The sequence below is a fragment of the Salmo salar genome, chromosome 10 (genome assembly GCF_965601325.2).
Source record: "Salmo salar chromosome 10, fSalSal1, whole genome shotgun sequence".
Lineage (NCBI taxonomy): Eukaryota > Metazoa > Chordata > Actinopteri > Salmoniformes > Salmonidae > Salmo > Salmo salar.
Genome location: NC_138300.1, coordinates 73,648,825 through 73,667,364, shown reverse-complemented (window position 1 = coordinate 73,667,364; position 18,540 = coordinate 73,648,825). Strand labels below are relative to the sequence as shown.

The following is an 18,540-nucleotide window of genomic DNA, read 5'->3' as shown; positions in this document are numbered from 1 at the left end:
TTCGATGGGGTTCAAGCCCGGGCTCTGGCTAGGCCACTCAAGGACATTCAGAGACTTGTTTCGAAGCCACTCCTGAATTTTCTTGGCTTTGTGCTTCGTCGTTGTCCAGTTTGAAGGTGAACCCTCACCCCAGTCTGAGGTCCTGAGCGCTTTGGAGCATGTTTTCATCAAGGATCTCTCTGTACTTTGCACAGTTCATCTTTCCCTCAATCCTGACTAGTCTCCCAGTCCCTGCCACTGCACAACATCCCCACAGCATGATGCTGCCACCACTATGCTTCACCGTAGCGATGGTGCCAGGTTTCCTCCAGATGTGACGCTTGGCATTCAGGCCAAGGAGTTCAATCTTGGTTTCATCAGACCAGAGAATCTTGTTTCTCATGGTCTGAGAGTCCTTTAGGTGCCTTTTGGCAAACTCCAAGCGGGCTATCATGTGCCTTTACCGAGGAGTGGCATTCGTCTGGTCACTCTACCGTACAGACCTGATTGGTGGAGTGCTGCAGAGATGGTTGTCCTACTGGAAAGCTCTCCCATCTCCACAGAGGAACTCTGGGGCTCTGTCAGAGTGACCATCGGGTTGTTGGTCACCTCCTTGAACAAGGCCCTTCTCCCCTGATTGCTCAGTATGGCCATGTGGCCAGCTCTGGGAAGAGTCTTGGTGTTTCCAAACTTCTTCAATTTAAGAATGATGTTGGCCACTGTGTTCTTGGGGACCTTCAATGCTGCAGACATTTTTTGGTACCCTTCCCCAGATCTGTGCCTCGACACAATCCTGTCTCGGATCTCTACGGACAATTCCTTCGACCTCATGGCTTGGTATTTGCTCTGACATGCACTGTCAACTGTGGGACCTTATATATACAGTTGTGTGCCTTTCCAAATCATGTCCAATCAATTGAATTTACCACAGGTGGACTCCAATCAAGTTGTGGAAACTTCTAATGGATCAAATCAAATCAAATTTTATTGGTCACATACACGTGTTTAGCAGATGTTTATTATAGGTGTTGCGACATACTTGTGCTTCTAGCTCCGACAGTGCAGTAATATCTGACAAGTAATATCTAACAATGTCACAACATATACACAATACACACAAATCGAATTAAGGAATGGAATTAAGAATATATACATATATGAACGAGCGATGTCAGAGCAGCATGACCTAAGATACAGTAGAATCATATAGAATACAGTATATACATATGAGATGAGTAACGCAAGACGTGTAAACATTATTAAAGTGACTAAGATACAGTAGAATATTATAGAATACAGTATATAAATATGTGATGAGTAATGCAAGATATGTAAACATTATCAAAGTGACTAGTGTTCCATTACTTAAAGTGGCCAGTGATTTCTAGTCTATGTCTATAGGCAGCAGCCTGTAATGTGCTAGTGGTGGCTTTTTAACAATCTGATTGCCTTGAGATAGAAGCTGTTTTTCAATCTCTCATTTCCAGCTTTGAAGCACCTGTACCGACCTTTCCTTCTGGATGATAGCGGGGTGAACAGGCAATGACTCGGGTGGTTGATGTCCTTGATGATCTTTAAGGCCTTCCTGTGACATTGGGTGCTGTAGGTGTCCTGGAGGGCGAGTAGTTTGCCCCCGGTAATGCGTTGGGCAGACCGCATCACCCACTGGAGAGTCTTGCGGTGCAGTTGCCGTATCAGGCGGTGATACAGCCTGACAGGATGCTCTCAATTGTGCATGTTTAAAAGTTTGTGAAGGTTTTAGGTGCCAAGACAAATTTATTCAGCCTCCTGAGGATAAAAAGGCTATGTTGCACCTTCTTCACCATACTGTCTGTGTGGATCGTCCATTTCAGTTTGTCAGTGATGTGTACACCAAAGAACTTGAAGCTTTTCCCTTCTCCACTGTGGTCCCGTCGATGTGGATAGGGGGGTGCACCCTCTGCTGTTTCCTGAAGTTCACATTTATCTCCTTTGTTTTGTTGACGTTGAGTGATAGGTTATTTTCCTGGCACACTCCCAGAGCACCCACCTCCTCCCTGTTGGCTGTCTCGTCATTGTTGGTAATCAAGTCTACTACTGTTGTTTCGTCTGCAAACTTGATGATTGAGTTGGAGGTGTGCTTGGCCACGCAGTCATGGGTGAACAGGGAGTACAGGAGTGGGCTGAGCACTCGCCCTTGTGGGGCTGCAGTGTTGAGGATTAGCATAGTGGAGGTGTTGTTTGTCTCATGTCCGAGCCGTTGAATTGCGACTCCCCTTTGTTTCTATACTAACGTTTTGCCTGTTTGATTGCCTTGCGGAGTGAATAACTACACTGTTTGTATTCTCCCATATTCCCAGTAACCTTGCCAGGATTAAATGCGATGGTTCACGCTTTCAGTTTTATGCGATTGCTGCCATCTATCCACAGTTTCTGGTTTGCATAGGTTTTAATAGTCTATACACTATACACTTCCTGATAAACTCAGTCACTGTTTCAGTGTGTTTCTCTAAATTACTTTTGCAAACTACCCGGAACAAATCCTAGTCCACGTGATCAAAACAATCCTGAAGCGTGGATTCTGCTTTTGAATTGTCACGGTCATCGTAATGGATGGACCAAGGCACAGCGGGTATGTGAATGCTCATTTTTATTAAACACGAAACAAAACAAGAAACCGATGAACGGACGACAAACAGTCTTGTAGGCTCACACAGCAATACAAAGAACAATCTCCCACCATCCGCAAAACAAACAAACTCCTAATTATAGGACCTTCAATCAGAGGCAACGATAACCAGCTGCCTTCAATTGAAGGCCCCAATCCCCAATACTACACATAGAAATAAACACCCTAGAAACAGACTGTACAACATAGAACTAAACCAAAAACCCCGGAAACATAAATAAAACCCCCCTCTACATAAACACACACTCAAAACCATATAAAACAAATACCCCCTACCCCGTCCTGACCAAACTTTAATAACAAATAACCCCTTTACTGGTCAGGACGTGACATGAATAGTCCTTAGCACGGGTACTGAGTTTCTGCCTATATGAAGGGAGGAGCAAAATGGAGTCGTGATCAGATTTGCCGAAAGGAGGGCAGGGGAGGGCCTTGTAAGCATCCTGGAAGTTTGAATAGCAGTGGTTGAGTATTTTACCCGCTCGAGTACAACAGTCAATATGTTGATAGAACTTCAGCAGCCTTGTCCTCAAATTTGCTTTTTTTAAATCCCCAGCTACAATAAATGCAGCCTCAGGATATGTGGATTCCTGTTTTCATGAAGTCCAGTGGAGTTCTTTGAGGGCTGTCGTGGTATCGGCTTGAGGGGGGATATACACGGCCATGGCTATGACCGAGGAGAATTCTCTTGGGAGATAATACGGTCGACATTTGATTGTGAGGTATTCTAGGTTGGGTGAACAAAAGGATTTGAGTTCCTGTATGTTACTACAATTAGTTGGTAATCATGAAACACGCACCTCCACCCTTCTGCTTCCCGGAGAGATATTTATTCCTGTTTGCATGATGAACTGATAATTCCTCTGGCTGGACCGATTTCGACAGAATATCCCGAGAGAGCCATGTTTCCGTGAAACAAAGTGTGTTACAGGCCCTGATGTCTCTCTGGAATGAAATCCTTGCCCTGAGCTCGTCAACTTTGTCATCCTAAGACTGAACATTAGCAAGTAATATACTCGGAAGCGGTGGGGGGTGTGTGAGCCTCCTAAGTCGAACCAGTAGGCCACTCCGAGTGCCTCTCTTCTGCCAGCGATGTTTTGGGTCGGCCTCTGGAATCAGTTCAATTGCCCTGGGGAGAGCGAACAAAGGATCTGCTTTCGGGGAAGTCATATTTATGGTCGTAATGCTGGTTGTTCTGGTAAGTTACCACCGCTCTGATATCCAATAGTTCTTCCCTGCTGTATGTAATGACACAAAACATTTCCTGCGCTAATAATGTAAAAAATAATACATTCAAAAATAAAATACTGCAAAGTTTCCTCAGAGCTAGTCACAAGGATGATTGATGGAAACAGGATGCACCTGAGCTCTCATAGCAAAGGGTCTGAATACTTATGTAAATAAGGTATTTCTGTTGCTTACTTTTTATACATTTGAAAAAATGGATAAAAACCTGTTTGTTTTCGCTTTGTCATTATGAGGTATTGTGTGTAGATTGATGAGAAAAAATGTTTTATTTAATCCATTTTAGAATAAGGCTGTCACGTAACAAAATGTAGAAAAAGTCAAGGGGTCTGAATACTTTCCAAACATACTGTACTCTTGTGTCCGTAAGAATCAGGGCTACCGCTCAATGCAAGTCCTTTTGATCTATGGTTTCCACATATCAATTTTTAAGTGAAAGTACCAGAACCACACAGGTCCACAAAACAGGGGACTTTACATATAATTAAGCCAAAAATGGAAGGAGAGAGATTGGTCGTGACTCGATTGTCTAAGCAACTACTTAGCATGTTAGCTAACCCCTTCCCCTTACCTTAACCACTAACCCCAACTCCTAACCCCTAACCTTAATCTCTAACCCCTAGCCTAGCTAACGTTAGCCAGAACAATGTGGAGTTCATAACATATTGTATGAATTTGCAATTTATAACATATCATACTAAATGGATGATGGACATCCACAGTTGAATATATACCATACAAAATGTAACGTATCATACTAAATAGAGGGAGACAGATTTCCGTTAACTATGTGACACCTATCCCTGTGTCCAGGTTGGCAAAACACCCAGTGCCATAGAGACCCATTGGTGGTGTGTCTGTGTGTGTGCGTGTGTGTGCGCCTGCATGCATGCATGTACATGTGCACATTGTGTATGATGAAGCAGGGAAAAGCTAGCTAGAGGCATATGGATTACACATTTCCACTTTTACAATATGAAAACAGAATTTCAACTAAAGATGACCATAAATAATCTCCAATGTACAAGAGAGATGTTACACTTATTTTTTGTTTTGTTTTTATTAATTCACTTTATTTATTCAGGGTAGCTCAAATGAGACCAGGGTTTCATACACAAGGGTCCCCTGAGTACTAACAAACAGGGAGAAAACATTTACATTACAAGTAAAACAATAAGAAAAATAACCACAACACCACAATTTCAACAAATAAACCACTAAAATCAATCGATACAACTGCCATCCTCAAAAACACCAGAGTCCTAAACTGCCCTAGCAACACAAGGGAATCAAGATGCAAGGAATTTTGTAGGCTATTCCAACCATGGGGGGCACTAAAACTAAAGGAGCATTTCCCTAAATTGATCGGTAGCTCATTCTTTTATACGTAGCAACAAAGTTAGGTCAGTGGAAGTTTGTGTAGTAGAGCTTTGTAAACAAAAAGGCACTAATGAAGTGATCTACGGGACTTTAACAAGGACCAGCCAACCTTTTGATACAAGATGCAGTATTAAACTGTCACCTGTGATAAAGCGAAGGGCGCTATGGTAGAAGTGTAACGATCGTCGTAGAGAGGCGACCAAGATGCAGCGTGGCAAGTGTTCATGACTTTTTATTTGAATCAAACAAACACTCGAACAAAAATAACCAAAGGGAAACGAAAGCGCACAGTTCTGTCAGGTACAGAAACACAAAACAGAAAACAACTACCCACAAACACAGGTGGGAAAAGGCTGCCTAAGTATGATTCCTAATCAGAGAAATACAAAACATAGAATGCCCACCCCACACCCTGACCTAACACAATAGGGATATAAACCGTCTCTCTCAGGTCAGGGTGTTTTCCCTTGTTCCCAGCATAGGGCGCTAGTCGATTCAGGTGCAGCGGGGAACTTTATGGATCGCGGACTTGCCCTTAAGCTGGGAGTTCTGTTAGTACCGTTAGATTCCCCCTTTCCCGTGCACTCCCTAGATAGCCGGCCATTAGGGTCAGGGCTGGTCAGGGAGACTACGGTGCCGCTGGACATGGTAACGCAGGGGAATCATAAGGAGCAAATTAGTTTTTTCCTTATCGATTCACCTGCGTTTCCAGTGGTGCTGGGAGTGCCTTGGCTGGCCAGTCAAAATCCCAAGATTTTGTGGAAACAGGGGGTTCTCCAGGGGTGGTCAGAGAAGTGTTCGGGTAGGTGTCTGGGAGTTTCCATCGGTGCCACGTCGGTGGAGAGTCCAGACCAGGTTTCCACTGTGCGCATTCCCCCTGAGTATGCCGATTTGGCTCTCGCCTTCTGTAAGAAGAAGGCGACTGAATTACCACCCCATCGACAGGGGGATTGTGTGATGAACCTCCTGGCAAACGCTGCGCTTCCCAAGAGTCACGTGTACCTCTTGTCTCAGGAGGAGACGTTGGCTATGGAGACATATGTCACAGAATCTCTGAGACAGGGGTTCATTCGGCCCTCCATCTCACCCGTTTCCTCGAGTTTTCTTTTTCGTGAAGAAAAAGGGGGGAGGTCTGCGTCCGTGCATTGATAACAGAGGTCTCAATTCCATCACAGTGGGTTTTAGTTACCCACTACCTCTCATCGCTATGGCGGTGGAATCATTTCACGGAGCGCGTTTTTTCACGAAACTGGATCTCAGGAGCGCGTATAATCTGGTGCGTATTCGGGAGGGAGACGAGTGGAAAACCGCATTTAGTACCACATCGGGCCACTATGAGTACCTCGTCATGCCGTATGGGTTAAAGAATGCTCCAGCCGTCTTTCAATCCTTTGTAGACGAGATTCTCAGGGACCTGCATGGGCAGGGCGTGATAGTGTATATCGATGACATCCTGATTTACTCCACCACCCGCGCCGAGCATGTGTCCCTGGTGCGCAGGGTGCTTGGGAGGTTGCTGGAGCATGACCTACATGTCAAGGCTGAGAAGTGTGAGTTCTCCAAACGAGCCGTCTCCTTCCTGGGTTATCGCATTTCCACCTCGGGGGTGGTGATAGAGTGTGACCGCGTTAAGGCCGTGCGTAATTGGCCGACTCCAGCCACGGTGAAGGAAGTGCAGCGGTGTTTGGGTTTTGCCAATTACTACCGGAGGTTTATCCGGGGTTTTGGCCAGGTAGCGGCTCACATTACCTCACTGCTGAAGGGGGGACCGGTGCGTTTGCGTTGGTCGACAGAGGTGGACAGGGTTTTCAACCAGTTGAAGGCACTGTTCACTGATGCACCTGTGTTGGCGCACCCGGACCCTTCTTTACCATTCATAGTGGAGGTGGACGCGTCCGAGGCTGGGGTGGGTGCCGTGCTATCTCAGCGCTCGGGTACGCCACCGAAACTCCGCCCCTGTGCCTTCTTTTCTAGGAAGCTCAGTCCGGCGGAGCGTAACTATGATGTGGGGGACCGGGAGCTGTTGGCTTTGACCGTGTGGAGACACTGACTTGAGGGGGCTAGACAACCTTTTCTCATCTGGACTGACCACCGGAAGCTGGAGTATATCCGGGCAGCTAGGAGACTGAACCCGCGTCAGGCACGGTGGGCCATGTTCTTCACCCGGTTCCAGTTCACTATTTCATATCGACCAGGTTCCATGAACATGAAGGCCGACGCACTGTCCCGTCTTTATGATACTGAGGATCGGCCCATCGATCCTACTCCCATCATTCCAGCCTCAGAGCTGGTCGCACCGGTGGTATGGGAGGTGGACGCGGACATCGAGCGGGCGCTACAGCTGGAGCCTGCGCCTTCCAACTGTCCAGCAGGGTGTAAGTACGTGCCGCTTGGTGTCCGTGATCAATTGATTCGATGGGCTCATACGTTACCCTCGTCGGGTCATCCTGGGGTGGCGAGGACAGTGCTAGGCCTTAAGGGGAAGTACTGGTGGCCCACCTTGGCTAAGGACGTGAGGTTTTATGTCTCTTCCTGTTCGGTGTGCGCCCAGAGTAAGGCTCCTAGGCACCTCCCTAGAGGGAAGTTACAACCCCTCCCCGTTCCACAAAGGCCGTGGTCCCACCTGTCGGTGGACTTTCTCACCGATCTTCCCCCGTCTCAGGGGAGTACCACGATCTTGGTAGTTGTGGATCGGATTTCTAAGTCCTGCCGTCTCCTCCCATTGCCCGGTCTCCCTACGGCCCTACAGACTGCAGAAGCTCTATTCACCCATGTTTTCCGGCACTACGGGGTGCCGGAGGACATCGTTCTGATCGGGGTCCCCAGTTCACGTCCCGTGTATGGAGGGCATTTATGGAGCGCCTGGGGGTCTCGGTCAGCTTGACCTCCGGTTATCACCCCGAGAGCAATGGGCAAGTGGAGAGAGTTAACCAGGAGGTGGGTAGGTTTTTGCAGTCGTACTGCCAGGACCGGCCAGGGGAGTGGTCCAGGTACATACCTTGGGCCGAACTGTCCCAAAACTCACGCCGCCACTCCTCCACTAACATTTCACCATTTCAGTGTGTTGGGCTACCAGCCGGTCCTGGCACTGTGGCATCAGAGCCAGACCGAGTCTCCTACGATGGAGGATTGGGTGCAGCGCTCCAAGGAGACCTGGAGGGCTGTCCAGGAGGCCCTTAAAGAAGCAGGGGGACGACAGAAGAGGAGCGCTGACCGCCACCGCAGTGAGACCCCCGTATTCCAACCAGGGGACAGGGTCTGGCTCTCGACCCGAAACCTGCCCCTTCGCCTGCCCTGCCGGAAGCTGGGTCCGCAGCGTGTAGGGCCCTTCAAAGTCCTGAGGAGGATAAACGAGGTGTGTTACCGATTACAACTACCTTCGTATTATCATATTAACCCCTCGTTTCATGTGTCTCTCCTCAGGCCGGTGGTAGCTGGTCCCTTACAAGACGGTGAGGTGCCGGAGGTTCCCCCGCCCCCTCTGGACATCGAGGGGCCCCCGGCGTATACAGTAGATGCCATTCTGGACTCTAGACGCCGGGTGAGGGGCCTGCAGTACCTCGTGGACTGGGAGGGGTACGGTCCGGAGGAGAGTTGCTGGGTGCCGGTGGGGGACATACTGGACCCAACACTATTGAGGGATTTCCATCGCCTCCACCCGGATCGCCCTGCGCCTCACCCTCCGGGTCGTCCCCGAGGCCGGTGTCGGCACGCTGCGGGAGCCGCGCGTCAGGGGGGGTACTGTCACGACTCCTGCCGAGGGTGACTCCTCTCCCTGTTCGGGTGGCGCTCGGCGGTCGTCGTCACCGGCCTACTAGCTGCCACCGATCCCTTTTTCCCTTTTCTGTTGGTTTTGTCTTGATTGTTTGCACCTGTGTATGATTAGTGTTTAGTTTAGTATTTAAGCTTGTGTTTTCGTGGGTGTACTTTTCTTTTACGGTGCAATTCATTAACCTGTTGGGGGTAGGGGGCAGTATTGACACGGCCGGATAAAAAACGTACCCGATTTAATCTGGTTACTACTCCTGCCCAGTAACTAGAATATGCATATAATTATTGGCTTTGGATAGAAAACACCCTAAAGTTTCTAAAACTGTTGGTGTCTGTGAGTATAACAGAACTCATATGGCAGGCAAAAACCTGAGAAGATTCCTTACAGGAAGTGCCCTCTCTGACAAGATCTTGTTCTTCTTGTCTCTGTTTATTGAAGACTGAGGATCTTTGCTGTAACGTGACACTTCCTACGGCTCCCATAGGCTCTCAGAGCCCGGGAAAAAGCTGAATGATATCGAGGCAGCCCCAGGCTGAAACACATTTGCGCTTTTGGCAAGTGGCCGATCAGAGGACAATGGGCTTAGGCGCATGCACGAGTCGACTCCATGCTTTATTTTCTTTCGTCTTTTTACCTAAACGCAGATTCCCGGTCGGAATATTGGCTTTTTTACGAGAAAAATGGCATAAAAATTGATTTTAAACAGCGGTTGACATGCTTCGAAGTACGGTAATGGAATATTTAGATTTTTTTTGTCACGAAATGCGTCGTGCTCGTCACCCTTCTTTACCCTTTCGGATAGTGTCTTGAATGCACAAACAAAACGCCGCTGTTTGGATATAACTATGGATTATTTGGGACCAAACCAACATTTGTTATTGAAGTAGAAGTCCTGGGAGTGCATTCTGACGAAGACAACAAAGGTAATAACATTTTTCTTATAGTAAATCTGACTTTGGTGAGTGCTAAACTTGCTGGGTGTCTAAATAGCTAGCCCTGTGATGCCAGGCTATCTACTGAGAATATTGCAAAATGTGCTTTCACCGAAAAGCTATTTTAAAATCAGACATATCGAGTGCATAGAGGAGTTCTGTATCTATAATTCTTAAAATAATTGTTATGCTTTTTGTGAACGCTTATCGTGAGTAATTTAGTAAATTTTTAGTAAATTCACCGGAAGTTTGCTAGTTCTGAACGTCGCATGCTAATGTAAAAAGCTGGTTTTTGATATAAATATAAACTTGATTGAACAAAACATGCATGTATTGTATAACATAATGTCCTAGGTGTGTCATCTGATGAAGATCATCAAAGGTTAGTGCTGCATTTAGCTGTCTTCTGGGTTTTTGTGACATTATATGCTAGCTTGAAAAATGGGTGTCTGATTATTTCTGGCTGGGTACTCTACTGACATAATCGAATGTTTTGCTTTCGTTGTAAAGCCTTTTTGAAATCGGACAGTGTGGTTAGATTAACGAGAGTCTTGTCTTTAAAATGGTGTAAAATAGTAATATGTTTGAGAAATTGAAGTAATAGCATTTCTAAGGTATTTGAATAACGCGCCACAGGATTCCACTGGCTGTTACGTAGGTGGGACGATTTCGACCCTAGACCCTAGAGAGGTTAAAAGCCCATTAGCAACTACTCCTGTTTCCTGCGCCTGACTCCACACCCACTACTGCAAGCGTCACACGGTGTCAGATTTCAAAAAGGCTTTACGGCGAAAGCATACCATGCTATTATCTGAGGACAGCGCCCAGCACACAAAACATTACATACAATTACCAGCCAAGTAGATTAGTCACAAAAGTCAGAAATAGCAATAAAATTAATCACTTACCTTTGATGATCTTCGTATGGTTGCACTCACAAGACTCCCAGTTACACAATAAATGTTGGTTTTGTTCGATAAAGTCCCTCTTTATATCCAAAAACCTCCGTTTTGTTGCCGCATTTTGTTCAGTAATCCAATGGCTCAAAGGCAGTCACAACAGGCAGACGAAAATTCCAATTAGTATCGGTAAAGTTCGTAGAAACATGTGAAACGATGTTTATAATCAATCCTCAGGTTGTTTTTAGCCGAAATAATCGATAATATTTCAACCGGACAATAGCGTCGTCAATATAAAAGAAAAACAAGAAAGGTGCGCTCTCGGTCATGCGCAGGAAACAGCTCTGGGGACATCCCACTATCCACTCACTCAAAATGGTCATTCTCCCTAATTTTTCAGAATAAAAACCTCAAACAATGTCTAAAGACTGTTCACAACTAGTGGAATTCATAGGGAACGGAATCTGGGTCCTATCCCTTTAATGGTGGATATGCTTTCATTGGAAAAACAGCCATTTCAAAATAATGACACTTCCTGGATGGATTTTCCTCAGGTTTTTGCCTGTCATATCAGTTCTGTTATACTCACAGACATTATTTTAACAGTTATGAAAACTTTAGAGTGTTTTCTATCCAAATCTACCAATTATATGCATATCCTAGCTTCTGGGCCTGAGTAGCAGGCAGTTTACTTTGGGCACACTTTTCATCCGGAGTGATGATTTTTGAATGAATAACTCATCTCGTTACCCCACACATACAATTATCTGTAAGGTCCCTCAGTCGAGCAGTGAATTTCAAACACAGATTCAACCACAAACACCAGGGATGCTTGCCAATGCCCCACAAAGTATTAATTACACTTTGTATCAATACACCCAGTCACTACAAAGAAACAGGCATCCTTCCTATCTCAGTTGCCAGAGAGGAAGTAAACCTCTCAGGGATTTCACCATGAGGCCAATGGTGACTTTAAAACAGTTAGAGTTTAATGGATGTGGAGAAAACTGAGGATTGTACAACATTGTAGTTACTCCACAATACTAACCTATATGACAGAGTATATGACAGGAAGCCTGTACAATAAGGAACTAAAGTAAAACTGCAAAAAATGTGGCAAAGAAAGGAATGTTATGTCCTGAATACAAAGTGTGTTTGGGGCAAATCCAACACAACTCCCTTCATATTTTCAAGCATAGTGGTGGCTACATCATGTTAGGGTATACTTGTCATCGGCAAGGACTAAGGAGTTTTTTAGGATAAAAAGACACTGAACAGAGCAGGCAAAATCCTAGAGGAAAACCTGGTTCAGTCTGCTTTCCAACAGACAATGAGGGACAAATTCACCTTTCAGTTGGACAATAACCTAAAACACTAGCCCAAACATAGACTGGAGTTGCTTACCAAGACAACATTGAATGTTTCTGAGTGGCCTAGTTACAGTTTTGTGCAAATATTGTATAATCCAGGTGTGCAAAGCTCTTAGAGACTCTAAATAAGATTTTCTGTATTTCCTATTAAATAATAAAAATTAAAAAAAAGCATGCTTTTACATTGTCATTATGGGGTACTGTAGATTGGTGAGAGTAAAACATGTTTCATCCATTTTTATTGCAGGCTGTAACACAACAAAATGTGGAATAAGTTAAGGGGTATGAATACTTTCTGATTCATTGACACGCAATGAGAGGACAGCACTATGTTTTCTGGGAGAGGTACAAACCCACTAAGCAAGGACAGACTTTTTTTGGTGCAGTCTGGACTGGCCTTGATTTCAACATCTATGTTTGGTTCAGATTTGGTTCTGTCCTGCCTTGTTTTGGCACAAACATAGATGTCTATGATAGGTTCAGATTTGGTCTGGTCATGACCAAATCTGAACCAAGCATAGACGTCTATGTTTCACAAGTTTGAACAGTACAGTACTGTGGAGGACAGCAGAGTACAGGACATTACAATAAAGAAAAGTAAACTATAGTTTACTCTAATGTAGTCTACTCTACTGAATTAAACTGTACTGTACTGAATTAAACAGTTGTACTCTACTGTACTTTTCTCTTCTGAATTAAACTTTACTGTATTGTACTGTACTCCACTGTACTCAACTGTACTCTACTGAATAAAACTCTGTCCTGTACCATACTATACTGTACTCCACCGTGCTGAACTGAACTATGCCGTACTGTGCTGAAGATTTGGCCTGGTCCTGACCGACCACATTTTTTCTTGTTTTGGGCGGACCTCAAAATACGTATTTTAAACATCAGGAAAACACGTATTTTCACCTTTCATTCAGAACCTAAAATGAACTTAACTTCAACGCCTGGAAAATACATCTTGTAGACATCCTTTCAACTTTATTTTGCTTGCTGGGAAGAGTAATAACGTTGTCGAAAGCCTTTCTGAAATGCTTTCCGACCATGTCCAAAGCTTTGTGTGAGATGAAATTAACATTTTCTTTTCATTTTACAGTGATTGGAAGACTGAGTGGGGAGGAAGTGATAGTGATTTAGAGTGGAAATGTGAGAGAGAGAAAATAGAAAGAGTGTGTCTTACCACTTCCGTCCTCCTGCCTCATGCTGCTGCACTGTGTATCCAAACTGGGCCTCTTTGGAGCCTTCAATGATCTTGTACTTCTTTGTGTCAAAATTGAAGCTGTGCCGAAGGCCTAGAAACACACACAAAACATTCTATAAGCATTTAAAAGATTAAGTACACTGAATGAATGTAATTGCACCACTATTGCGTTGCGTCTCACACTCAACGGTCTTACCAACCGCTTGCACAGTGAGAGGAGCAAACTTACCAGTAACACTTTACAATAAGTTGCTCCTATTAATATGTAACTACCCAGTAATAACTGTAGTAATAATAGTAGTTACATAGATGTTACTAAGTAATTACATGGTAATAAGGTTTTGTAGCTATCAAGTATTACACATTTGGAACACAAAATGTGTAATTGCACATTCACTTGCTGAAGGTTAGTCCACATGTGTAACTACTGATGTAATGAAACATTTTCTTGTTCCACTATGTAACTAATGTTTTGTAATCATACGCTTGATATCAAAAAGAAGTAACAAAGACAAATGGAAACAAATTTGTGTTGATTTGGTACTCAAGCGTCAATACATTACCCATCCCCCCAACACTGTCAACCAAGAGTCGAGACTAAACCAATTCACCTTGGTGGTGTGCAGACTGGTTTTATATTATTCTTAATGATTTCGCACAAACTAGAAACAAATGCCACAATATGTCTGTGAAACTATACATTCACAGTATTATGAATGAATTGTGGTTTATTTGGTAGCATTTCGCAGTGTGACTGATTTTACTAATTGCATTAGTACTGTACAAAGTTCGAGGTGCGCTATTTGATAGATTCCCCGCTCCCCCTACCTCGGGCTTCCAGTGGGGAGAAATGAGGTCAACCTACCCCCGCCCCCCTCCCCATCTTGTATTTCTGAGTGGGAGACCTTCCCAGGCAGTAGCCTGCCTAGCTCACAAACTAGAATCAGGGTGCCCACCCCGACATAGTTAATTGACCCACAGTCCCACACGGTGACATGATATCATTGATGTGACGTGCAAATGAGCGATAGAAAACTGATCACGGAAATGTCACCATTCCAAATTTTTTGTTGCGTCGCCCCCTTGCCCATATCGCCTATACTTAAATTCGCCACTGACTCCAACCAAAATCTGACCTTGTTACACATAACTACAAGGTGCCACTACTATCGAATCCACATATAATACCAGGATTGATAAATAGGCTAGAACCTTATTTTCAATTAGTTTATTTCTATATTATGACCTGGCTCAAAAGCTATGGAGTTTTTTTTTTTTTTGACCTTTATGTAACTAGGCAAGTCAGTTAAGAACAAATTGTTATTTTCAATGACAGCCTAGGAACAGTGGGCGTTCAGGGGGAGAAAGACAGATTTTTACCTTGGGGATTTGATCTTGCAACCTTTCGATTACTAGTCCAACGCTCTAACCACTAGGCTACTTGCCAGATATACTTACATAGGATATACTTGTAATTATTATGTACCTACACAGTAGTAGGAAACAATGTAATGTGAAACCCAGTTGGGTATAACCTTTATAATTACTATGTAGTTTAAATGTAACAACCTTTGCAGACAATAGGCTAACCAGGCGAACATTAGGTATAACCCATTTAGTTGCATTGTGCTTACAATGTAGCAAATCTTTAACAACCAACTTACTTGTAATTACAATGTTGGTACAAGGGATATACATATATTTACAATGTACTTGCCCAGGAGAAGCAACTTAATGTAAAGTGAAGTGACATTTTTAATGACTTTGCAGTTCACAATGTAACAACCTTTGCAGACAATAGGCTAACCAAAGTCAGTTTGACTTTTCTTTTATGGATTTGACAAAGATTCATATTCAAACTAGGGCTGTCAAATGATTCAAATAATTAAGAGTTAATGGCTTTAGTTAATCACGATTTAAGAATTTGTTCAAATTCGGCCCTAAATAAATACAAAAATCTGTTTAAAAAGCAGTGTACTGAGTTATAGCCATATTATGTTTTGATTGTCAGGGGAAAAAACACAAAATAATCTGTCCCGGAATGTTTTTAATGGTATTTTCACCATAAACAACACAAAAGTCACTAACATACATGTTCTTGAAGTTGAACATGTGCATGCATAAACACACACACACAAGTACTGTTAAATCTTCAGTCATTCTAAATTAGTGTTCTCCCAATTTATGATTGGAGGGTTGACTATAGCAAAAAATAAGTGGCTCTATGGATACAAAGAACAAAGAGCTTTAAACTTGTCCAATAATGTTCTGAATTCCACAGAAGACAATAACAGATCAGCCAGGTCTGAGTTTATGTAAAATATAATATCGCTGGTAGATCTAGCCTAGGCTACTTATCCATGTACTTCAACATTAACTAGTCACAAGCTGCTACTACTACAATTGGGATCATTTGCTTAAATCTTTTGACCCGAGAAGTACAACAAAAACAGTAGTTGGCTAAATGCAATGATTTTAATCATGTTCTGATTAAAATTGTTGTGGGAAGTTAGTTGAATCAAGAGGCATTCAGCCATGGTACTGTAAACATTCTTCTGGTTAGCTAGCTAACGTTAGCATAACTAGCTACTTCTGTACAAATTATGTTTTTGGAGTCAACAATGCGGCACTGTTTGAAAATAAACAAATTCATACAGAGCTGCAGGAAAACGTGTGGCGAGACAGCATTTTCCCCCGTACTTTTCGATCTTTCAAAGCAGCCGCACTGAACGGATTTACCAGACATATTCATAAGTTAATGTCATAGAAAAACTCGAAAAAGTTTTGCAACGTTAAAAAAGCAGGCCTCTGTTATTGGAAAAGTTGACATAGTACCTCACCAAATTTTCGCCCGTTTGCCTTTGTTTTGTCTAGTGAATACAACCCTGTCCCTGGCATTTCACGGTGGAATCCCTTGTCAGTCACAGTGGTCTCCTAGCTACAGTCTTCAGACCCTCATCAACCACGCCTCTCAACAACTATGTTTGGTTGCACAAGCACATCTTTGTTTGATTCAGCACTTGGTTTCTTTCTTCACTCATCCTCCTCTCCTGCCTACCTCGTTGCTTGCCTCACAAGAGAGCAAACACAAATTCTTATGGAAACAAAGTATGTGTCAGTAAAAGCAATTTAATAAAAGCAGTTTAGTCGTCCTCTGAAACTAGGTAGATTAATAAACGCGGTAAAGAGGTCAATGGAACACCAACTGGGGGGATAGACAAAGGATGCCGGATCAAATCAAATCAAATTTTATTTGTCACATGCTCCGAATACAACAGATCTTACAGTGAAATGCTTACTTACAAGCCCTTAACCAACAATGCAGTTAAGAAAATACCAACAAAAAAAGAGAACAAAAAAGTAAGAGAAGAAAAACAAATAATTAAAGAGCAGCAGTAAATACATACCGGGGTACCAGTTCAGAGTCAATGTGTCAATGTGCGGGGGCATCGGTGTCGAGGTAGTTGAGGTAATAATGTACATGCAGGGGGGCTATTAAAGTGATGAGAGTAGAAGCCTCTTGGACCTAGATTTGGTGCTCCGGTACCGCTTGCTGTGCGGTAGCAGAGAGAATAGTCTAAGACTAGGGTGGCTGGAGTCTTTGACAATTTTTAGGGCCTTTCTCTGACACCACCTGGTATAGAGGTCTTGGATGGCAGGACGCTTGGCACCGGTGATGTATCTGCCTCCGATACTACCCTCTCTATGTGTCAGTAAAAGCCAGTGACTGATGTGGTGTACTCCTACATGCCATCGGAAGAATCCCGGAACATATTCCAGCCTGTGCTAGTAAAACAGTCCTGTAGTTTAGCATCTGCTTCATCTGACCACTTTTTTTATAGACCAAGTCACTGGTGCTTCCTGCTTCAATTGTTGCTTGTAAGCAGGAATCAGGAGGATAGAGTTATGGTCAGATTTGCCAAATGGGGGGCGAGGGAGAGCTGTGTACGCGATCTGTGTGTGCAGTAAAGGTGGTCTAGTGTTTTTTTCCCTCTGGTTGCACATTTAACATGCGGATAGAAATTTGGTAAAACTGTCTCTGGATGAGCGTTTTTCTGTTTGCTTATGGCGGAATACAGCTCATTGAGTGCGGTTTTACTGCCAACCTCGCTCTGTGGTGGTGTGTAGAGAGCTACGAAAAATACAGATGAAAACTCTCTAGGTAGATAGTGTGGTCTACAGCTTATCATGAGATACTCTACCTCAGGCGAGCAAAACTTGGAGACTTCCTTAGATATCGTGCACCAGCTGTTGTTTACATAAATGCATAGGCCCCCGTCCATGTCTTACCAGAGGCTGCTGTTCTGTCTTGCCGATAGAGTGTATAACTTGCCGCTGTATGTTAATGTCGTCGTTCAGCCACGACTCAGTGAAACATAAGATATTACAGTTTTTAATGTCCCGTTGGTAGGATATACGTGCTTTCAGTTCGTCCCATTTATTTTCCAGCGATTGAACGTTAGCTAGCAGAACGTGTCTGCAGTATATCCCTCGCGTCTGACTCATTGAAGATTAACTCCTCATCCAATTTGAGGTGAATAATCCCAGTTGTGATGTCCAGAAGCTCTTTTCGGTTATAAGAGATGGTAGCAGCAACATTATGTACAAAACAAGTTATGAACAATGCGAAAAAAACAAACAAAATAGCATGACTGGTTGAGAGCCGATAAGACGGCAGCCATACCCTCCAGCGCCATCATTTAAAGGATCGATGCACATTCAACAAATATGATCTGACAAAATGGATATTCGTCAAAACCATCATTGTTGATGTATTGTAACAGTCCCAAAATGTGGTTACTAAAGTCCGATTTGGATATAGTTGTCTGTTTTCGCATAGTGTGAAATACACATATAAACAATAGCCTAAATGTAGGCAAATTCTGCGGGGGGCAATGAGACAATTCAGGATCTTTCCCCCACGGCACCTTTCCCCCACGTGTTTCCATGGCATTTCCATTGTTTTTGATGAGTTCCATTGACCTCTTTACAGCATATATGATCCAATCTTAGCTAGCTAATGAAACTGCTAACATTAGCTTTAGTAGCCTAGCTATAAAACTAGCTAATTAACCTTAGCTAGCTAGG

General features: G+C 43.7%; 1 protein-coding gene across 1 annotated transcript in view; it reads right to left on the bottom strand.

Moving 5' to 3' along the window:
- Positions 1–18,149, bottom strand: part of itga11b (integrin, alpha 11b) — an 81,276-nt gene extending 63,127 nt beyond the window's left edge. The window contains exons 1-2 of the mRNA XM_082956616.1: positions 18,137–18,149; positions 13,432–13,543 (exon numbers count right to left, since the gene is read on the bottom strand). Of these exons, the coding sequence (XP_082812742.1) occupies positions 13,432–13,543; positions 18,137–18,149 (125 nt within the window). The remainder of the gene's footprint in view (positions 1–13,431; positions 13,544–18,136) is intronic.
- Between the last annotated feature and the right edge of the window lie 391 nt (positions 18,150–18,540).